Source organism: Hesperophylax consimilis, chromosome 1 (genome assembly GCF_061612785.1).
Source record: "Hesperophylax consimilis isolate HC1 chromosome 1, BYU_Hcon_1.0, whole genome shotgun sequence".
NCBI classification, from domain to species: Eukaryota; Metazoa; Arthropoda; class Insecta; order Trichoptera; family Limnephilidae; genus Hesperophylax; species Hesperophylax consimilis.
The window spans coordinates 44571394-44589245 of NC_142836.1; the positions used below are offsets into that span (position 1 = coordinate 44571394).

At 32.4% G+C, this 17852-nt stretch overlaps 3 protein-coding genes across 3 annotated transcripts in view; 2 read left to right on the forward strand and 1 right to left on the reverse strand.

Annotated features, from left to right (window-relative positions):
- The first annotated feature begins 860 nt into the window (after positions 1–860).
- On the forward strand, positions 861–11126 carry Arl8 (ADP-ribosylation factor-like protein 8). Its single transcript, XM_089634597.1, has 5 exons — positions 861–1075; positions 1263–1343; positions 1556–1629; positions 2504–2665; positions 7204–11126. Exons 1-5 carry the CDS (start codon positions 953–955, stop codon positions 7325–7327), a joined length of 564 nt encoding a protein of 187 aa, XP_089490723.1. The 5' UTR covers positions 861–952; the 3' UTR covers positions 7328–11126.
- Positions 11127–11243: 117 nt separating this feature from the next.
- mRpL55 (mitochondrial ribosomal protein L55) lies at positions 11244–13247 on the reverse strand. Its single transcript, XM_089634606.1, has 2 exons — positions 12988–13247; positions 11244–11565 (listed from the first exon to the last, which is right to left on the reverse strand). Exons 1-2 carry the CDS (start codon positions 13177–13179, stop codon positions 11413–11415), a joined length of 345 nt encoding a protein of 114 aa, XP_089490732.1. The 5' UTR covers positions 13180–13247; the 3' UTR covers positions 11244–11412.
- A 1097-nt stretch (positions 13248–14344) lies between these two features.
- cdi (serine/threonine kinase) overlaps positions 14345–17852 on the forward strand; it is an 88569-nt gene continuing 85061 nt past the window's right edge. The window contains exon 1 of the mRNA XM_089634618.1: positions 14345–15535. Coding sequence (XP_089490744.1) covers positions 14894–15535 — 642 coding nt within the window. The 5' untranslated portion in view covers positions 14345–14893. The remainder of the gene's footprint in view (positions 15536–17852) is intronic.

A 17852-nucleotide genomic window follows, 5' to 3' on the forward strand; every position in this document is an offset into this window, starting at 1 on the left:
ATATATCATTAGATAAAAAACAAAATTTCAAAATACAAAATGTGAATAAAATTTTTGACCAATGAAAGAGGAAAAAAACGTTAGTTAGATACATTTATGATATTACAGGTTGTTAAGGATTATATATATTTTCTTAGTAATTTATATTTCTAAATTATCTATACATTTAATAACTAAAATACATAGAACAATCGGTAGAGATATATATAATATTTTCATCGATGCAGTCAATAAATTTACGAAAGAACTTATTAAGGAGTACCTATATCAGCTTGGAGCAATTTAAAAAAAAACTTACGAATCAGCTTACATTTTTATAAGTGCTATTTAATACATTTGACGGTTTATCCAGTCCTAACCATTTTGCTTATTTTAATTACCAGATTTACGAAAAAATATCGTTCGAACCATGGAACAATTTGAAGCCGCGGAGTGAGGGGGTAGATGTATGGAAATGCCAAAATCTCTTTAAATTTTTAATGACTATATCCCCTTCCCTGTGAAATCAAATACTCAAAAAAATCATAAGCCGATATAACTGCATGAACAACACAAAAATAAAATAATAATAGTTCATTTATAATAGCACCACTTTGCATTCAAATCAATTAAAAAGTTGTCATACAGGATGGCTGCCAGCACTGCCATCTGCCAGGCAATTTCCCCTCACCCTACATTTGGCCTCGATGCAATTCATACAAAATCGCACTAATGCTCCGTCTAGGGCTTTTTAGGTCCATGGTTCGACTGATTTGAGAGCAATAACTACGATGATGTAAAAGTAAATACCAAGGGATAAAATTATTAATAAATATCTAGGTGCCAGTTTTTGTTGATGGCCACACTAAATTTGACAATCGGGCTGTGGCGAAGTGCATGTTGTCAATAGTGTCATTTTTGGTGAATAAATACAGGACTTTCTTCACAGGGCTCGTCAAACGAAACCGCAAAGATGTTGGCTTTAATTAATCGAATTTTGGATTGGTTTAAAAGTCTTTTTTGGAAGGAGGAAATGGAATTAACCCTAGTCGGTTTGCAATACTCCGGAAAAACAACGTTTGTTAATGTTATAGCTGTAAGTGAATATTGCCTTTGTAATAAGAATTGCTCACTCATTGTTTCCATTTATCGCTATTTGCTTCTGTTAGGTTTAATTTTTATTCATACAATAGTAATGCGTAGGGCTATTCTTTTGATTCCATTTTGATACGAATACTTTTTGCAGTGCTAAAAATTGATCTCATAATAATATTTTATTTCAGTCTGGTCAATTCAACGAGGACATGATTCCGACAGTTGGATTTAACATGCGAAAAATAACCAAAGGAAATGTCACAATAAAGGTGAGTTTCGCTGTTGAATTTGTACCCTACTTGACAGAAAGTCTTTACAGCTGTTTTATCATCAATGCATATAAAAGTCATATGTTTACATTTCAAGGAGTTGCTATTATTATTGAAAAATATCTTTACAATTTTCCTTAATTATTTTGATGTTATTGATTTATTGCAAAATTGTTAAAGTTGATGACTCATTTAACACACTTTCTCCTCAGGTTTGGGATATCGGCGGTCAACCTAGGTTCCGATCTATGTGGGAGAGATATTGTAGAGGAGTGAACGCTATAGTGTAAGTATTAATTATTATTATAAAATCACAGAGAAAATTAAGTCATCACTTATGAGTCATAATGAAGTTATTGTATTTGAACAAAATAATAAATCTTATCTCTTGATCCAAAATTTTGACATTATTATTATTATTATCACTCGTTCATTGATATTTATAGCTGTGCAATTAGTGTATTTTTGTCACTTTCAAAATTGTGTATTTATTATTATATGCAAAGTATTTTAAATATTACGAGTATATGGTCTAAGCACTATTTAATTATACAGAGTTTATGTAACTTGTGTATTGGCAAAACTCTTGGTATCTTGATAATTTCTAGGCTTGTCATCACAACCCTAACACTGCTATTCGTGTTGATTCATAATAGTGTTGCATTAGGCCTGCATCCAAAGGTGTTTGCAAATATCCAATACTTATTTTGTGTACATCGCTCATCTTGTTGCTCACTACCAATCATTGTTGAATTCTCGAAACACCAAAACTATTAAGCCATAACCTTACTCACAACCAAACAGTTGCTGTAGCTGTCATTTTTATATCCTGTCGTTCTTTATTGACTGCTGTGTTCCTTGTATTGATCTGAAGCAAATGCATTGTTAAAAAATGTCTGACAAAAGTGACGCCATGTTTAAAGTCTCGACGATGCGTGTGATGACGAGCTCACCCAGCTGGTCGCGGAGACTGGAGTCGTCGACGAGTTTACAAAATGTCGGCAACGTGTGACTGTGTACGAAACTCCGCGCAGATGTATGGTGGTAGTCGCCAAGATACTTGAATCGTCGAGTATTGGATACTTGCCTTTTCCTTTCGGACGAAGGGTCTTAATATTGAATCAAGAGTATCCCATAGTGAAAAGTATTACATTCCACAGTTACATGGTGGACGCAGCTGATGCAGACAAGATTGAGGCTTCGCGGAATGAGCTGCACAGCCTCCTGGACAAGCAGCAGCTGGCCGGCATCCCTGTGCTGGTGCTCGGCAACAAGAGGGACCTGCCACATGCCCTCGATGAAAATGGTCTGATAGAGCGAATGTAAGTACACATTCATATGTATTGTACGTAACAATGTTGTCTATTCAAATAAGTGAATTTTATGACTACGTTTGTTGTCAAAAGCGCAGTGGAAAAACTTTTTTATTTCTTCAATAATTGTAAATTCACTTTCTGGCATCATTTTAATTAAATGAAAATGATTATCTTTGTTTAAAATGCTATTTTAATTTTATTTGAATAACCACATTTTTCAGAACCAAAGGTTCCTTCATTAGGGTACAAAGTGTACTTATTTCATTTTAATTAAAATATTTATTGTTGTACAAATTTTATCATTTTCATTTAATTTACTTTTTTAAACATACAGTCGAACTTGGTTATAACGATCACGGCAATATCGAGTTCAGGGCTATAATGAGCAATTACAAAATGATATTTAAGTTCAGGCTTATCTTCATATAATTGTTGGCTTTTATAACGAAGTTGTTTCACTGATATACCGTGCAAATAATTTTGTGAACACAATTTCTGAATACTTGAATGGGTCGTTGGGTCTGAAAAAAAATACAATTAATTGGAAATTATTCTCAAAGTAAGTAGTAACAAATAAAGGGGCGGTTAGCGGCCCGATGCACAACGGCGGTTGGCGGGAATTTCCTATCTCGTTCGGGACAGATTCATATTTTTATGGTGCTACCTGTGTAAGGGTTCGTATACATTTGCGAACCAAAACGCGAACCGTACCACGAATTACGAGAAAGGAACGAATCAACTGCAAGCGGCCATTTGCGGTTGCTTCGTTTCTTTCCCATAAGTTGAGGTTCTTTTTTTTTTTTTTTTAATTTATTTCTATATAATATTTACAGTGTTCACATAATTATTTATATTTGTACATGATACATTTCAAACTTATAACTATAATATGTTGTGTGTAAGGTAGGTTTGAGAAGGTGAAACTGTATGTGATTAATATTGTATGTTTCGTGAACACCTCACTAGGAGAACCTGTGCTGAGGTGTTTACGTGGTTATGTATAGGTGTGACAAGTATTTATGTGTTGTAGAAGAAAGTTTTTATTTTCTACATGTTTTAATTTTAATTGTTATAATTTTTTTTTTGGTTTTTGTAAATTGAATATTCATAAAATGTTAATAGTTTTTGAAAATTGAATATTCATAATGTATATGTAAAAAAAATATATTAATATATATTAAGAGCATATATTTGTATTGTAAGTGTGGGTATAGTTGGTAAAATCTCGAAAAACGTGTTTATTTATTATACACTTTTTATGGTTTAGTTATGTTTGGTTTGGAGTTATTATGTTTTGAAAAAATAAAATATCTTGGTTTTTGATCCAGGCTGTGATGTGTTTTTTGTGAATTTTTGCGGATGTATTTGCAGTTAGTAGTTGCTTCAGAGTAATGGGCATACAATTAAACAGTTTAGTAGCGTAGTATTTAAAGTGTCTTTGTCCGTGTGTGGTGTGTGTTATAGGTATGTTTAATGTTTTATTTGTTAAGGATCTGGTTTTTAACGAAGTTTTTGGTTGAATTGGAATATGGAGTTTGTGTTGGAGGAGGTGTAGTAATGCAGACTTGGCATAAAGTTGTCTTATTGACAAGACTTCTAATGTTTTGTAAATTTCGCTTGATTCTGTGTCGAATGGTACTTTTAGGATTATTTTAATTATCGCCTTTTGAATTTTTTGGATTGGGTTAATTGTCATTCTTGTAGCACTTCCCCAAGCTAGTATTCCATATGTGGCAATGGATTGACACAGTGCAAAATATATGGATCTGAGTATTGTTAGAGGGAAAATGTTCAGTTCAACAGTTCGGCTCCTGGATGTATATGAAGCAATGTGAAACATTGCTATCCATCGGCAAAATGAAAAATTGTCGTAAATTTGGGCTTTCAAATTTGTTCCTTTTGTACACCTTCTTTTGTCTTTTCGCCAATTTTGTTTTAAAATTAATAAATATGTTTATGAATGTACCTAATTATGACTACTTACACCCCTGTATGGGGTAAATTTATGATAGTTATGAGTTATGATACAACTTTTTCAGCAGAGGTTTTGCCTATTTTTCAAACAGTCCTGCGACCTTCAAGTGGATTTTTTTGTTTTCATCGAGGGGGAGGGGTTGACAGCGAATTTCAAGATTTAGAGTTTCTGTTGATTTTTTAGAATTTTATGCAAACCGGTTCTTCAAATTTAGTTCCATTTAGGACATGCAGCGTAAATTAACCAAAGCTCTATAAAAAAATATTTTCAGCCAGGTTTTCTAAAATTACCCCAAACATTTCGATTTTTCTCTATAGCCAAGTGGGCCTTATGAAAATGACATGCGGGCCGCAAGAATTGGGCCGTGGGTGCATCACTGGTTTGTGACAAGTAAAATTTCACAGCCGAAAACTTAAGTTATTTATGACAAGTGAGATTTTATATGTGGTATGTTACGCACAAGCTACTGACAATAAGACAATTTAGTGATATTTTTCTTGGAAGCCTTGAACCAGGTGATGATAGTTATAATGCGTTGATTATTTTGAGGAGGAAATTGAGAAGCTCGAAAGCTAAATCTTTAAAAAACCCATTGATTATAAATTTGGTTACTAAAAGTGTATTTCTAAGTTAATTTTTTTAATAAGTAATACTTAATCGTTTTTTTTTCAAATATAAATATATATACTGTATATTTGCGAATATATTGATAGTAACGGTAGGTAGGTACATACGACTTTAACCCATTCCACCACTAATAATATGACTTAATTTGTTAATTAAAAACAATATTTAATTATTACAACTTTCATTTCAACAAAACCTTAACACTAAACTTCACATAAAATTAAGACTGTACAACATAGAACTATAATTTTTTTTGTTATTTGGATATTTGTTTAATCTTCATCTCCTGGTAGTTTTGGAAGGGTATGGTATTTTTTGAAACATTGTGGAGAGCCACCAAGCATTTCTCACATTCCCATTGTGATTCACTTTTCTTTTTCAGTAATGTACACATTTTACAAAGCCTGTACGGGTTTTGTTTGACAGGATTTGGAGGAATTTGTCTAGGGAAATGTGCCCATTGTACAGCCTGTAATCGTAAAGGACATGCTCCTCCAGATGCCCTTCCTCACCTCTTTTAGCACAATATTCTCTAATATGCTTTCCACAATACCTATCCTATAGTCGCTATATGTCAACCTTTGCACATTAGACATATTTTTGTGTAATGCATAGGTATTATAAAAGGCCATGTCAGCCAAGTAATTTTTTTTTTTTTTTTTTAACCCTTGGAGTACCTCCGCATTAGTGGAAAGGAAGCCAAGCACTGGTCATTTCTGTCAACTCCACCCATCCCACGATTATAATCGATGACTGCCTTGGGTTTTAGAATAGGATTCCCAGTTTTGTAGTCATTTTTACCCGTATCATATTTTTATGCATAAATTGACTACGCAAAGACAGACCGGCTTTTCGACGGCTTGGTGCTTTAATACCATAATATAGTAGACCGGCGATTCGCCGGCTTCGTGTGTCAATGGGTTAAAATAAACCTATTTTGAATATAACTAGTAATGGTTATAAGGAGCAAATTTAGTCAATCCCCTCTTGCTCGTTATAACCATGTTTGACTGTATTTTTTGTATGTGTACCGCACAAGAGTTCCAACTGCTCTCAAGTGTCTGGAGCCAGAGAGACTATGGCACTCCCAATTGGGGAATATCGTGAGGCTGATGGTAGTAGGAAGGGGAAGGAAACTGGAAAGAGGAAGGTGGGGAAGTATCTGGCTTTTCAGAATTCGTCAACAAACATGGCGCTAAAACCATTTCAAGCAACGTTTCGATTTTGAATGGTGGTCTTTCACCAGGGCGATACTGAGAGTATCTTCCTTTCTGGAATGTGCTGGAAATATATTATTTTAAATTAATAAATTGAGAAATTTATCAAATAAAATTTACTTTTGCATGCCGGTATTTGAACCCTCGAACTTCAGAATTGTAACCAAGGGGACAAATACCTGACACTTTATTATGACGGCAAATTATTCTCAAAAGTTTTTATTTTATATAATATTCAGTAATATTATTTTTCTATTTATAAAAAATAGGTTAATTATTTGGGATCGCTTGCCACACATCAATGCTTGCCACGCTTTATAAGAGTTTTTGTTAAAAATAAAACCAATTGATTCAACTTAATTGAAATGGCAGCTATCTGCATTTGCATTTGGCAAATTTAAATGTTAAGATTATAATTTTCAATTAAGTAAAATGAAAATTCGCTTTCATTGTATGCGATGACAGCCATTCACAATAATTCAATTAAGCGTGGCCAGCTATCTAGCCAGTTTATCTATAATCAAGCTGCTTAATTATTATTATCATGTGCGACTGTCATTTTAAATAAACTATTTTGTAATAATTTATTTAATGAAGACAACCTAATCTAATGTGGGCACAGAAACTCTGGTTCACTTTGTTTTGGTTATCAGCGTGTTGTGATAAAACCAAATATCTTCCAATTTTGAACTATGAATGACCTTATCAACATTGTTTGTTTGCAGGAATTTGTCAGCTATTCAAGATCGTGAAATATGCTGCTATTCTATCTCGTGTAAGGAAAAAGATAATATTGACATCACATTGCAATGGCTGATTGCACACAGTAAGTCTGGAGCCACCCGTTAATGTAAATAACTGTTGGGAAGAATTTAGTTGGTAATATTATTCTTAATGAATATATGGGAAGAGTTGAATAATGATACATACTTATTATAGTACATTTATTTAAGCTTATATCTGAAATCTGTAAGGATTGCTGTATCGGAGAATTGTCACTAAATCCATCTAGTTCTGTCTATGTTTTGTGTTTGCGCATTGTTCAAATTATGTAATATATCACATTGAAATAGAGAATTCTATCTTACATCTAAGAGCCATTGAATATTGCCGATTCTGTTTCAAATACCATTTCCATCGGGAAGCAGTGACACGTTTCATTAACAAAATAATTCCTGATTTGCAAAAAATGCTTTGGAATTTCTTATTGTTTTGACATTTTAATTTATTAAAATTGATTTTTCAATTTTTTCAATGATTAAGTTTTGGTCATGTGACATTGTTAGTTCATGGAAATCATTTTGTAATTTTTATTCTTTCATTAAACTTGAAGTAATTGGTTCACTGACAGTCAAACAAAATTGAATAATTTTTTTAGAACATATTTTTATTTACGCCATTTTCGCAATGGGAATAAATGTTCAGCAAATATATTGTTAATTTAATATTTATCGTTTTCTAGTCATGACTACCGTTGAGATGAATGTAATTTTATTGAATTTATAACCTTAGACGATTATATTATTCCTATCCATTCATGGTTTCATACATTTGTAACATTTTATAATTCTTTAACCATAATTTGAACTATCATGTTAACAGGATTTATCAAAGTAATATTCCCTACCTACCAAAAATAGCACATATAAAAATGAACTGTTAATGAATCCTGTTACATTTGAAGTTTGCTTTTTTGTTTTTGAAAATCTTTGGGAATGTGATGTCCATTTTTGACATAAAATAGCAGCTACATATTTGAGTGTAAGTTAGAAAAGGTCAGGGATGGCAATCCTTTTTCAGATAATCAACTGCTGACATATTCTCGGTTCTCCTGGACCATGGATTTACAAAATGTGTAACTATTTTTCATTTACAGAAATTTATTCAGTAAAATATTATGTTGGTCAACAGCATGGGGTTACATCGCATGAGGGATAAAATTTATTATCACATAATGATTTTATCAACATCATCATTTCAATATAAATTACGCAGCGATTTTTGTCAAATGTAATTATTTTGCAGCGAAGGAATAATCTCAATAATCTTTTCAGAACGTTGATTGGAAGCATTATTCTATTTCACACGAAAATTTGAAAAAGGAGCTTTAAAAAAAAAAACTTTTTGAAATATTCTCATTTATGAATTCACTCTGTGTATTGTGCCTTTCGGTTTATTTCTGTATGAATACTTTAATTGTTGTAATCACACCACAACAAACTTTAATCCTCAGAATAAAAATTTTTGCGTATTAAATTATAATCACCCACTTACAATATTTATTTTACCTTGTGTTTTTTTTTACTTTACTTCTTACGTATTATATTAAGAGGCCTAGTAAAATATTTGATGGGGAACAACTTGCGATTCTGGATGATGTGTTTATAAAATTTAATTACAATGATCTCTAATAGAGAAGAAATGTTTTGATGTACCTATAAATAGTAATATGTTATGTGTATAGGCTCATTCGCATGGGAGTAGTATATTTATCACCGAGCTTTGACACTCGGCCATTCGGCGAGAGTTGGAAGCTTTTCAGTTAGACATTTATACTTAGATGGAGTACAGTACAAATTATCGTCATGCTTTTCTCATGAATTTGAGAGCAGAAAGTTGGAGTGCCAAGATGATTAAAGCTACCAAGATAATAATAATAGCTATCTTCAGCCTCTAGAATTTTTAGGAACCGCAAAGGCAAATAAGGCTGGTATATTGTTGTGTGCAGATTCCATGAATATTCAGGATGCAGAAAATTGTATTGCAGTAAACACTCCTTTGTGAATGAGGCTTCCCAGAAGATAATACACAAAGTTTACAAAATGTATATTTGACTATTTCCGCTTCAAGGAGTATTATAAATGACAATAAATTTGTAACTTTTGCCTGCTGTTTGCCCCCATATTTGATAGTTACAACCTTTTCCTTCCGACTTACAATAGCTTCATAATATCATTCACATTTGTTTACTCTGTGTTTTTTTTTTACCAAGCATCCACAAACACACCTACATAAATTAATTTAAATCCCAAATGAATGCTTGTCTTGTATTAAATCTCAGTTTTATTTCCCCATTGGCATCAATCACTGAAATGGTATTAACCAGTGGCGACTTGTGACTTTTGGGTGTAATAGAGTGCTAATATTACAAAAATTGGCATTATTGATGATTTTGCAGCCGAAAATGATTTTTTTATTTTATTTCGGAAATTCGATTTTTGAGAAAGATTTTCAGGAAATTTCAGTTTGTTCGTGCGCCGCACGGATTTCCTGAAAATCTTCATACAAAAAATCGAATTTCCGAAAAAAAAAATCATTTTCAGCTACATCATCCATAATGCCATTTTTTGTAAAATTAGCACTCTTGTACATCCAAAAGTCACGAGCCGCCACTGGTATTAACATCCTAATTTTTTTATAATTATAATGTTTTACCGTGTTTAAATTTCAATTATCAACCGTTTGTATTAAGATTTCAAGGAAAGAGGAACGAATATCATAATAGGGCCTTGTTTGATAATGCACGAACTTGTCACAGTTATTTTGTACCTATAAGCATACTACGTATTATATTGTACATTTATTATTAATTAATATTAGAAATGCTGTTTTTGATTATTTGTATAAGAGAATGAAGTTTTAACCGAGCTTAGGATTAGTCTGCTTTTTATAAAATTCATCACGCATTAACGTTAAATAAAATATTAGCTCCAAAATGTTGTATGAATATATTATGTAGCATAAAAAGTACAGTTTTTGAGGTTACAGAATGAGTTGATATTTATTTCAGCTTCAAAAGTAAATGGCAAATTAAGGATGGATATTACATCACTATAATTATAATTGATTTATTGAATGATAGAAGAACTATTGATGATTCTGTATTGTTATAAGAGGGTGCCATTCAAGGACATTACTTAATGCCAGTGCTAAATCTTCTACGTTTCAACCATTTCTCTTTGTACGCGTGTAGTTTTCCATGTTCTGTAGATTTATTTATAGGTTTCGCCAAACCCTATATGATAATACTTCATAAATATTCTAATTCAGTAAAGGAGTTTGTATATCTTTTCATAAGATAAATCAAACTACATATATAATATTATTTTCAGTAAAATACTAATCAATTATCCAAGTGCCGGTAAATTAAAGTTATTACATATTAAAATAATTAATACAGAATGTTGAGTAAAATAATTAAAGGTAACTTTCTGTCTTTACTTTATCCAAATCAGTAAAGTTGTTGTTTATTTTGCCACAGATCGAAGCTCTCTTTGAAAAATTGTTGATGTATGTTTGAAAACTGACTTAATTATTATAATGTAAAATGAATATTTCTTAAATTGATGCATTGGTAGGCAAATAAATACAAAAACATAAATAGAAAAACAAAATTTTCTTCAATTAATCCAAAAGCAGAGCACAAAGTATGCTTTTATAGAAAATACCCAAATGCTATCTTTTGTTTCCAGAGACCGCCAATTGTTATATTTATTTTCTATTAGTAAAGAAATGGCATTCCTATCAAAATTATGAATTAAATAAGATTTTAGAGTTAAGTAAGTTTGTATAATAAGCTCAATGTTTTCTCAGTAAATATATTAATCATGATATAACTGTACATTATTAATTTATTTAAAACTCTCTCTATCTTTCTTCCTTTATTTAACTGCGTATGTGTAAATAAATGTGTACTTTGGCAATTATTATTATTTATAATGATTCTGCTGCAAGAAGAACTCTAAGAGGAAATCAAATTTTGAAATAGAGGCGGAACATAATATATTTAGTCGATAATATAATACAGCACAAAACCTGGACTTACCATCTTTATTTAGATTCTCATAAAAAAATCTTATTGTAACAGAAAGATGTGCTAATAATTATGATTAGACTACAGTACTACTTACATAACTTTAATTAGTAAAAACATTTCACTTTTTTTTATTTTTCATATTTATTAAATATTTTCTAGCGTTGAAATTATCTTCAATATCATCCTCCATGACAATTTTGACCTTGGGTTTCCTCTTTTCGACACGCGCTTTGCGTTCCTGCTCGGTGAGCTGGGTGAGATCCAGCGGCATCTGAAATTGCAAGATCAGACTATTTAACAAAAGGCAATACAAGTTTCGGGAGGAATGCAGATCACGCCAAACTCTGGGAATTGAATAAAAATGCACTTTCTAGATGAAAAAAGTGTGTAGAAATTCATTAAAAAAAGAATTAAGGCGCGGAAGAAAAAATTGAGGGAGATACAGCCGATCAAAGTTTAATAAATTGCACTTCGCGATCTGATATTATCACCATATTCGGACAGTCCGCCGCCATATTTTGTCACGAAAATCAAATTAAAAACTTTTAATACTTTTGAAATTTCAGTAGTGCCATCCAAAAAATAAAAAGTGTTGCCATATAATAATATCAATGCATGGAAAATTCTGAAAATTAAATATCATTTGCCAGATTGGTAGTTTATTATTTAAAATCTTGTAAATACTTAATTTATGTATATATATAACCTAACCTAACTGTGATTTTCTATAACAAAAAAATGACCCTTTAATAACGCCCACTCGCATCCCCTTCAGAGTTTTATCCCAGTTTTCAAGTAATTTGTGGGCTACGCTAGGTTTGTATAGACGGTTTGTGATTTAATACTAATACCTTTTTTCCATGTTATTTCCTGTTACACAAAATTGCCCCTTTAATAACGCCTGCTCGCGTCCCCTTTAGAGTTATATCCCAGTTTTCAAGTAGTTTGTGGGCTACGCTAGGTTTGTATAGACTGGTTTGTGATTTAATTCTAATACCTTTTTCCCATGTTCTTCTGCCTACTCTAACCCAAACTAAACACCTAACCTATTTTGTAAAAAAATATTATTATTATATGGCAACACTTTTTTTTTTTTGGTTGGCACTACTGAAATTTCAAAAGTAAATAGTTGTTAATTTGATTTCCTAAGTCATAATTGATAAATAAAACATGGTTCCTATGTATCGCGTACGAAGTTTCAAAACCCTATAACTCAGTTAATAGTGCCGACCCCCACCTAATTCTTTCAGATTCGGATTCCCCAGCCCTAAATTAGTCTAAATCAAGTTCAATTTCGGTTATACTCCCATAAACCGAATTTTACCCTCAGATCGCGAAGTGCAATTTTATTAAACTTTGATCGGCTGTATCTCCCTCAATTTATTCTTCCGCGCCTTAATTCTTTTTTTAATGAGTTTCTACACACTTTTCTCATCTAGAAAGTGCATTTTTATTCAATTCCCAGAGTTTGGCGTGATCTGCATTTCACCCCAAGTTTCACCCCGACCTCGTCATGAAGTGTGATGGTTAAGTTATTGAGCACTCTTTCAGTTATAGGCAGAGAGAATACTGAAATGGTAAGCTATTATACAGTCTTAAATGAAAGTGGGGCACGTAGTCAACTACGTTAGAGATGGGTTGAATATCCAGGAATTTGTGAATAAGTGTGTCCAGCAAACCAAAAATACAATACCTTTATAATTTTCCTTGGTTCGTGATAGCGAACATTTATGGTTGAACCGTCTGAAAGAACGACCAATGTAGGATAAGTCCTCGCATAAATACTTCTGTGAATTTTTGTAACAGCGGAAGTATTGGCGCTCAATGAACGGGCAGGAAGAGTAAATTTCGATAAACGAAAAGAATTTAAAATATTTTTAAGCATTTTAGTGGCATAAAAAGGAAAGAACTGTCAAATAAATATACATTTAGGTTATGTCGGTAACACTGTAAAATGTAAAATCATAGATGCATAAACAATAAAACCACTCACCATAGATCACAATGTTACTTCGTTTTTCGTTGTCTTTGGAAATAGTATCTACCTGCAATGTTTTTATTTTATTTTTTATTGGGTACTGGGTTTTCTGAAACCTTAACTGTATTTATTTCTAATTTTTTTTTTCACACAACTATGCTAGATTTTTCTCCCTTTTTAAAGCACCGCTTTTGTGAAGAATTACGCTAAAGGCGCATTACATTTATTTTGAAAACGACTATCAGAGAGCAACTTCACAGACGTAAATAATTTTTTTAGCGAGCATAAAGAGTAACTAAACTTTCGGGCTATAAACTTGCAAAATTTTTGATATTACGACTCATTTAAAAAATTGTGAAGTTGCCAAATTCCGCTGCATGCACGCAATTTTCTTTAACTCTGTGCGTGCCGCTAAAAAATTTTCGTCATAACACGTATATTTTTCCCAGAGGAGCTAGTTATATTCATAATTCAATTAATTATTTATAACGTATCCTTAAAGATATGCCGGCTTTTAAGAAACTAAATAACACTTGATTTCAACTTAATTAATACTAAAAACCACAACTTAAGTCAGTGGAGATGGAAAAAATGCACAAAACAGATTATTAAGTTCCTCTTATAATTGATGCGTATTTCCAAACCTTTAAAGTTAACTTTTATGGAGAAAAAATTACACTTTAATACATGTCTTTCCATCTCTCCCGGCATAAACAAATGGTTCTTGTAGTGATAAAGTTGAAACCAAGTGTTAATTTAAAAATTATTGTGTTGCGTGCAGCGGAATTCGAAATCTTTCCAAAAATATTATATACATCCAGAGAAGCTATTTTTAGAAGTTCCTAATTTAAATATTGTAGGTGAGATAAAATTCCGATCTACAGCCATAAATACAAAAAAGTAACAATTACATCCTTCTCATTCGCCTTCTATGTTAGTTGAGAAAGATATATATAAATACATTTCTTCATGTGCTGTCAACATACGAACTTGTTATCTCTTTTCAGCTATTCTCAAAATCACATGAGAGAAAAAGACAAAACATGCGTCACGCATAAAATTACTTGAACTAGAGATGGTCTAAAATGGCAGCTACAGAAGTTGATAGTTCGTTTGGTGAAAGCATCATTTGTGTATTTTGTTCTCTTCGTAATTTGAATTGGATTGAATTAATCGCTGAAACTGCTGAGTCGTAATTGCACTTATTCAAATCCCAGCACACAGATATTTTTGGCAGCTAATTGTGTCATTGCGTGTTCGTGTGTTTTGGTATTGGTATCAAAAATATCCAGATCAAATTTTATCTGACATTTGTGTTATTTATCATCTGATTGAAGTGTCGAGAATTTCTCCGAATAAAGATGACATTTCCAGTGGTTGGCTTTTCAAAGATTTACTCGTTATTAAAGCGTACCCTATTTTCGAATAAAACACCGTAAGAAGACAATAACTTTTCGTAAAATAAAGACAGCCTGACGATATGATAATAAGTGTTATCTCGTCCGATTGTACAACTTGCCACCGCAAAGAGAAGTAAGTCAACATGTACGAGATCGGCTAGTCAACCAGGTATGATTTTGAGACATAATTACGGTATTTCAATTAAAGATTCCTATCTATAATGCAACTGAATGAAACGAGCGATGGGGGCTACAGGAATATTAAAAAGTCTCCCCCGATGGAAGAAAACAACGTTAGATTGAGATCGTCCAAAGTTTTGAAGATAGCGGAAAGTTTCACAAATAAAGATCATGAACTGTCAAAATTCAAAAGAAACCGAGATCCTATAAATGAAGATCACAATGAGGGTGCACGTAGTGGAGCGGAAGGGACGAGGGTGGACCCTGGATCGGCGAAGGGCCTGGACAAGGAAGGAGGCTCCCACAAGCATCGGAAGCTGACCAAGTTCAGCCGAGACCTGGGCACCGTCTCCAGCGTTACAAGACTGACTGATCCGAGCCAAAGTGATAGCGACCCCAAATTGCAATCTTTTGATTCAGACTCTGCAAACAGCAGTAGCAGTTCCTTAGTTAGTGTCAATAGCAAGAGACAGTGTGGTTCAGTGAATGAGGGGGGCAAGGGGGTTCTGGGCACTGGATCTCCGGCCAGCGGAGGCCCGGCCGCCGCCACGGGCCCCTCTAGCGACCGGCGGGTCACGGGCTCCTCCTGCAAGGCTCTGCGCACCGCCGTGGCGGCTCTCTACCCCTTCGATGACTTCATACCCGAGAAGATTGGATCGGGATTTTTTTCTGAAGTATTTAAGGTAAATACTAATTACTCATTGCCTCTCTTTATTTACAAAAGACACAACACTTACATACATTCTTAGTAAATTTTATTCCCAGGAAAAATTTACAGATCAGCAGGAAACTTTTGTCCACGCACGATAAACCATTATTTAAATATATTTTTTGATTGGCATTTATTTGTCTTATAAATAAAGGTATTATTCAATAAATATTTTTTTCTTCAAATATTGTTTACATATCATTCATAATCATTTTAAGTATTATTTGTTTGTGGTTTTCAAATAATTGATTGAGTTATCATAATTATGTTGTTACTCGCAGTTCCTTAAAAAATATAAAAAAATATTTTTTCCAAAGTTAGGAACTGAATTTCCCTTAAAAAATGCAAATAGGTGATCTATCTATTTCATTACATTTAATTTAAATGGTTAAAATTTTATAAGCTGTTAACAAAACGGTCTGACGTTTGTTGTTTACCAGGAGATTTTGTGACTGATTTCGATTTGGAGCATGATTCTTATCACTGTTCCAAAATTTCAGCCCATTTGGTACCATAGAGCCCGAAAAAACTGATTTATTTATTTATTGCATCAAAATTATTCTTTTAATTAATAATAATCTTGTCTAATAAACATTAGTTTATCATTTCATAGCTACGTAGGTTGTTTCATACAGTTTATGAAACCCGCCAAACTGATTATTATACATATTGTACTATTATTTAGGATTTTATTGCTTTGTCTTTTTTTTGCATGGAAAGTGTAGATTTTGTTTTCAATTTAAAATGATTGGTTTGGTTTATCGAACATTATTTATTCTTTTGTTGAATGAAAATAACCATAAACAATACAGAAGTGTTCGCTAAGCATAACTCTTTCTGAAAGGCTAGTAAGGCAGTTCTTTTAGTAATAAGATTAATCTGGATCTGTCTCACTGCATCTGAGCATCCTACGTCTAATCCACTTGAATTTTAGACTATACGCTAAGGAAGACTGCGTCAGCGTAGAATAATATCTTTTGAGAACTGTCTCTTGTATTGGTTGTTTCCTAGTTTATTTAGAATATTCTTATTTTAATCTTCTTAACCAAAAGTACCACGCAAACAAATGTTTAATTTAAAAAAATATATTTATTTACATTGTAACGTGCATAAATATAAAGTTAACATAAAAATAATGCATAAATATAAAAATAACATAAAAATAATAATAAAAATAATGAATCCCAATCCAAGCAATATTTACCATATTATTTGTCGCTGGATTAAAGATTGCAACCTAGCAGAAAAAATAGACGTAGTAAGGAATATCTTTCACAAGCGAGCGATATGCAAAATACGGGACGATTTGTTTCACAAAATCAACATTTTCTATTCTTTTATGTTCTTGATGAAGAACGCTGGTATTGGAAGGGTTAAACATACCTTTACATAATTAATTTTACTAATTTATTATAGTTCTACCAGCCTCCACCTGTGATTCAGTCTACCATTTTTCCAAACACACCTTGTATTATTACTTCTATACATAATTATTTTTATTTCCTTTACCATGCCACTAAATTGTAATTGTTATTTTCTTCAGTTTATAGCTTGTACTGTGTGATGTATAATAAGATTTGGATGATAAACTTTCATTTGTATTGCATTTTGTTTGATATAAATCTCATTATTTTGGATGTTTTTCTCTTGTTTATCGCATAGAGTAATATAGGTATATTGTGTGATTATGTTTTGTTTAACCCACATGAGCTTTCTTTCTTCCTCCACATTCCCTTAGTAGTCCACCCACACAACATTACCACCAAACAGCCTTTCAACCCACTCTTATCTTCCTCCCACCCAATGCAGGTGCAACCAATCTTTGAAATCTGAATTTTATTTTATTTATATTATTCAGATGAAGACGATGATTTTCCTATTATTTTGAACATCAGGTTTGCAAAATTTAACTAAGAAGTATCAACATTCTGCTTTAAAGGGTTTAAAAAACAAAGCCACCCACCGACCCTCTTCTTTATGTGTACTACCTACTTTCATAGTACCTACTTACTTCTTTAGTACTATTATACACACTTATTGAAATCCTTTGTACAACTTTCTATTATAATGTTTATTTGTATTGTAACTACTCGTATCTTTCATACTCAGTTTATTGTTTATTTATAGCTTTTAATTATATACATAGCTACCTGTGTCCTAATACAAGCCTTATACATAGTATACATTATACGTATTTAAAAAAAGTGTATATTAATTGCATGTTTCATCATTTACACATAGTTCCCGTGAGCACATTAGGCATAGGCCCATTGCGCTAACTCCCATTTTAC

Coding starts and splice junctions, on each gene's coding strand:
- Arl8 (XM_089634597.1), top strand. CDS start 953: ATGTTGGCTTTAATTAATCGAATTTTGGATTGGTTTAAAAGTCTTTTT. Junction 1,344..1,555: donor AAGGAAATGTCACAATAAAG/GTGAGTTTCGCT, acceptor CTTTCTCCTCAG/GTTTGGGATATCGGCGGTCA. Junction 2,666..7,203: donor AATGGTCTGATAGAGCGAAT/GTAAGTACACAT, acceptor GTTTGTTTGCAG/GAATTTGTCAGCTATTCAAG.
- mRpL55 (XM_089634606.1), bottom strand. CDS start 13,179: ATGCTTAAAAATATTTTAAATTCTTTTCGTTTATCGAAATTTACTCTT. Junction 11,566..12,987: donor AACCAAGGAAAATTATAAAG/GTATTGTATTTT, acceptor TTGCAATTTCAG/ATGCCGCTGGATCTCACCCA.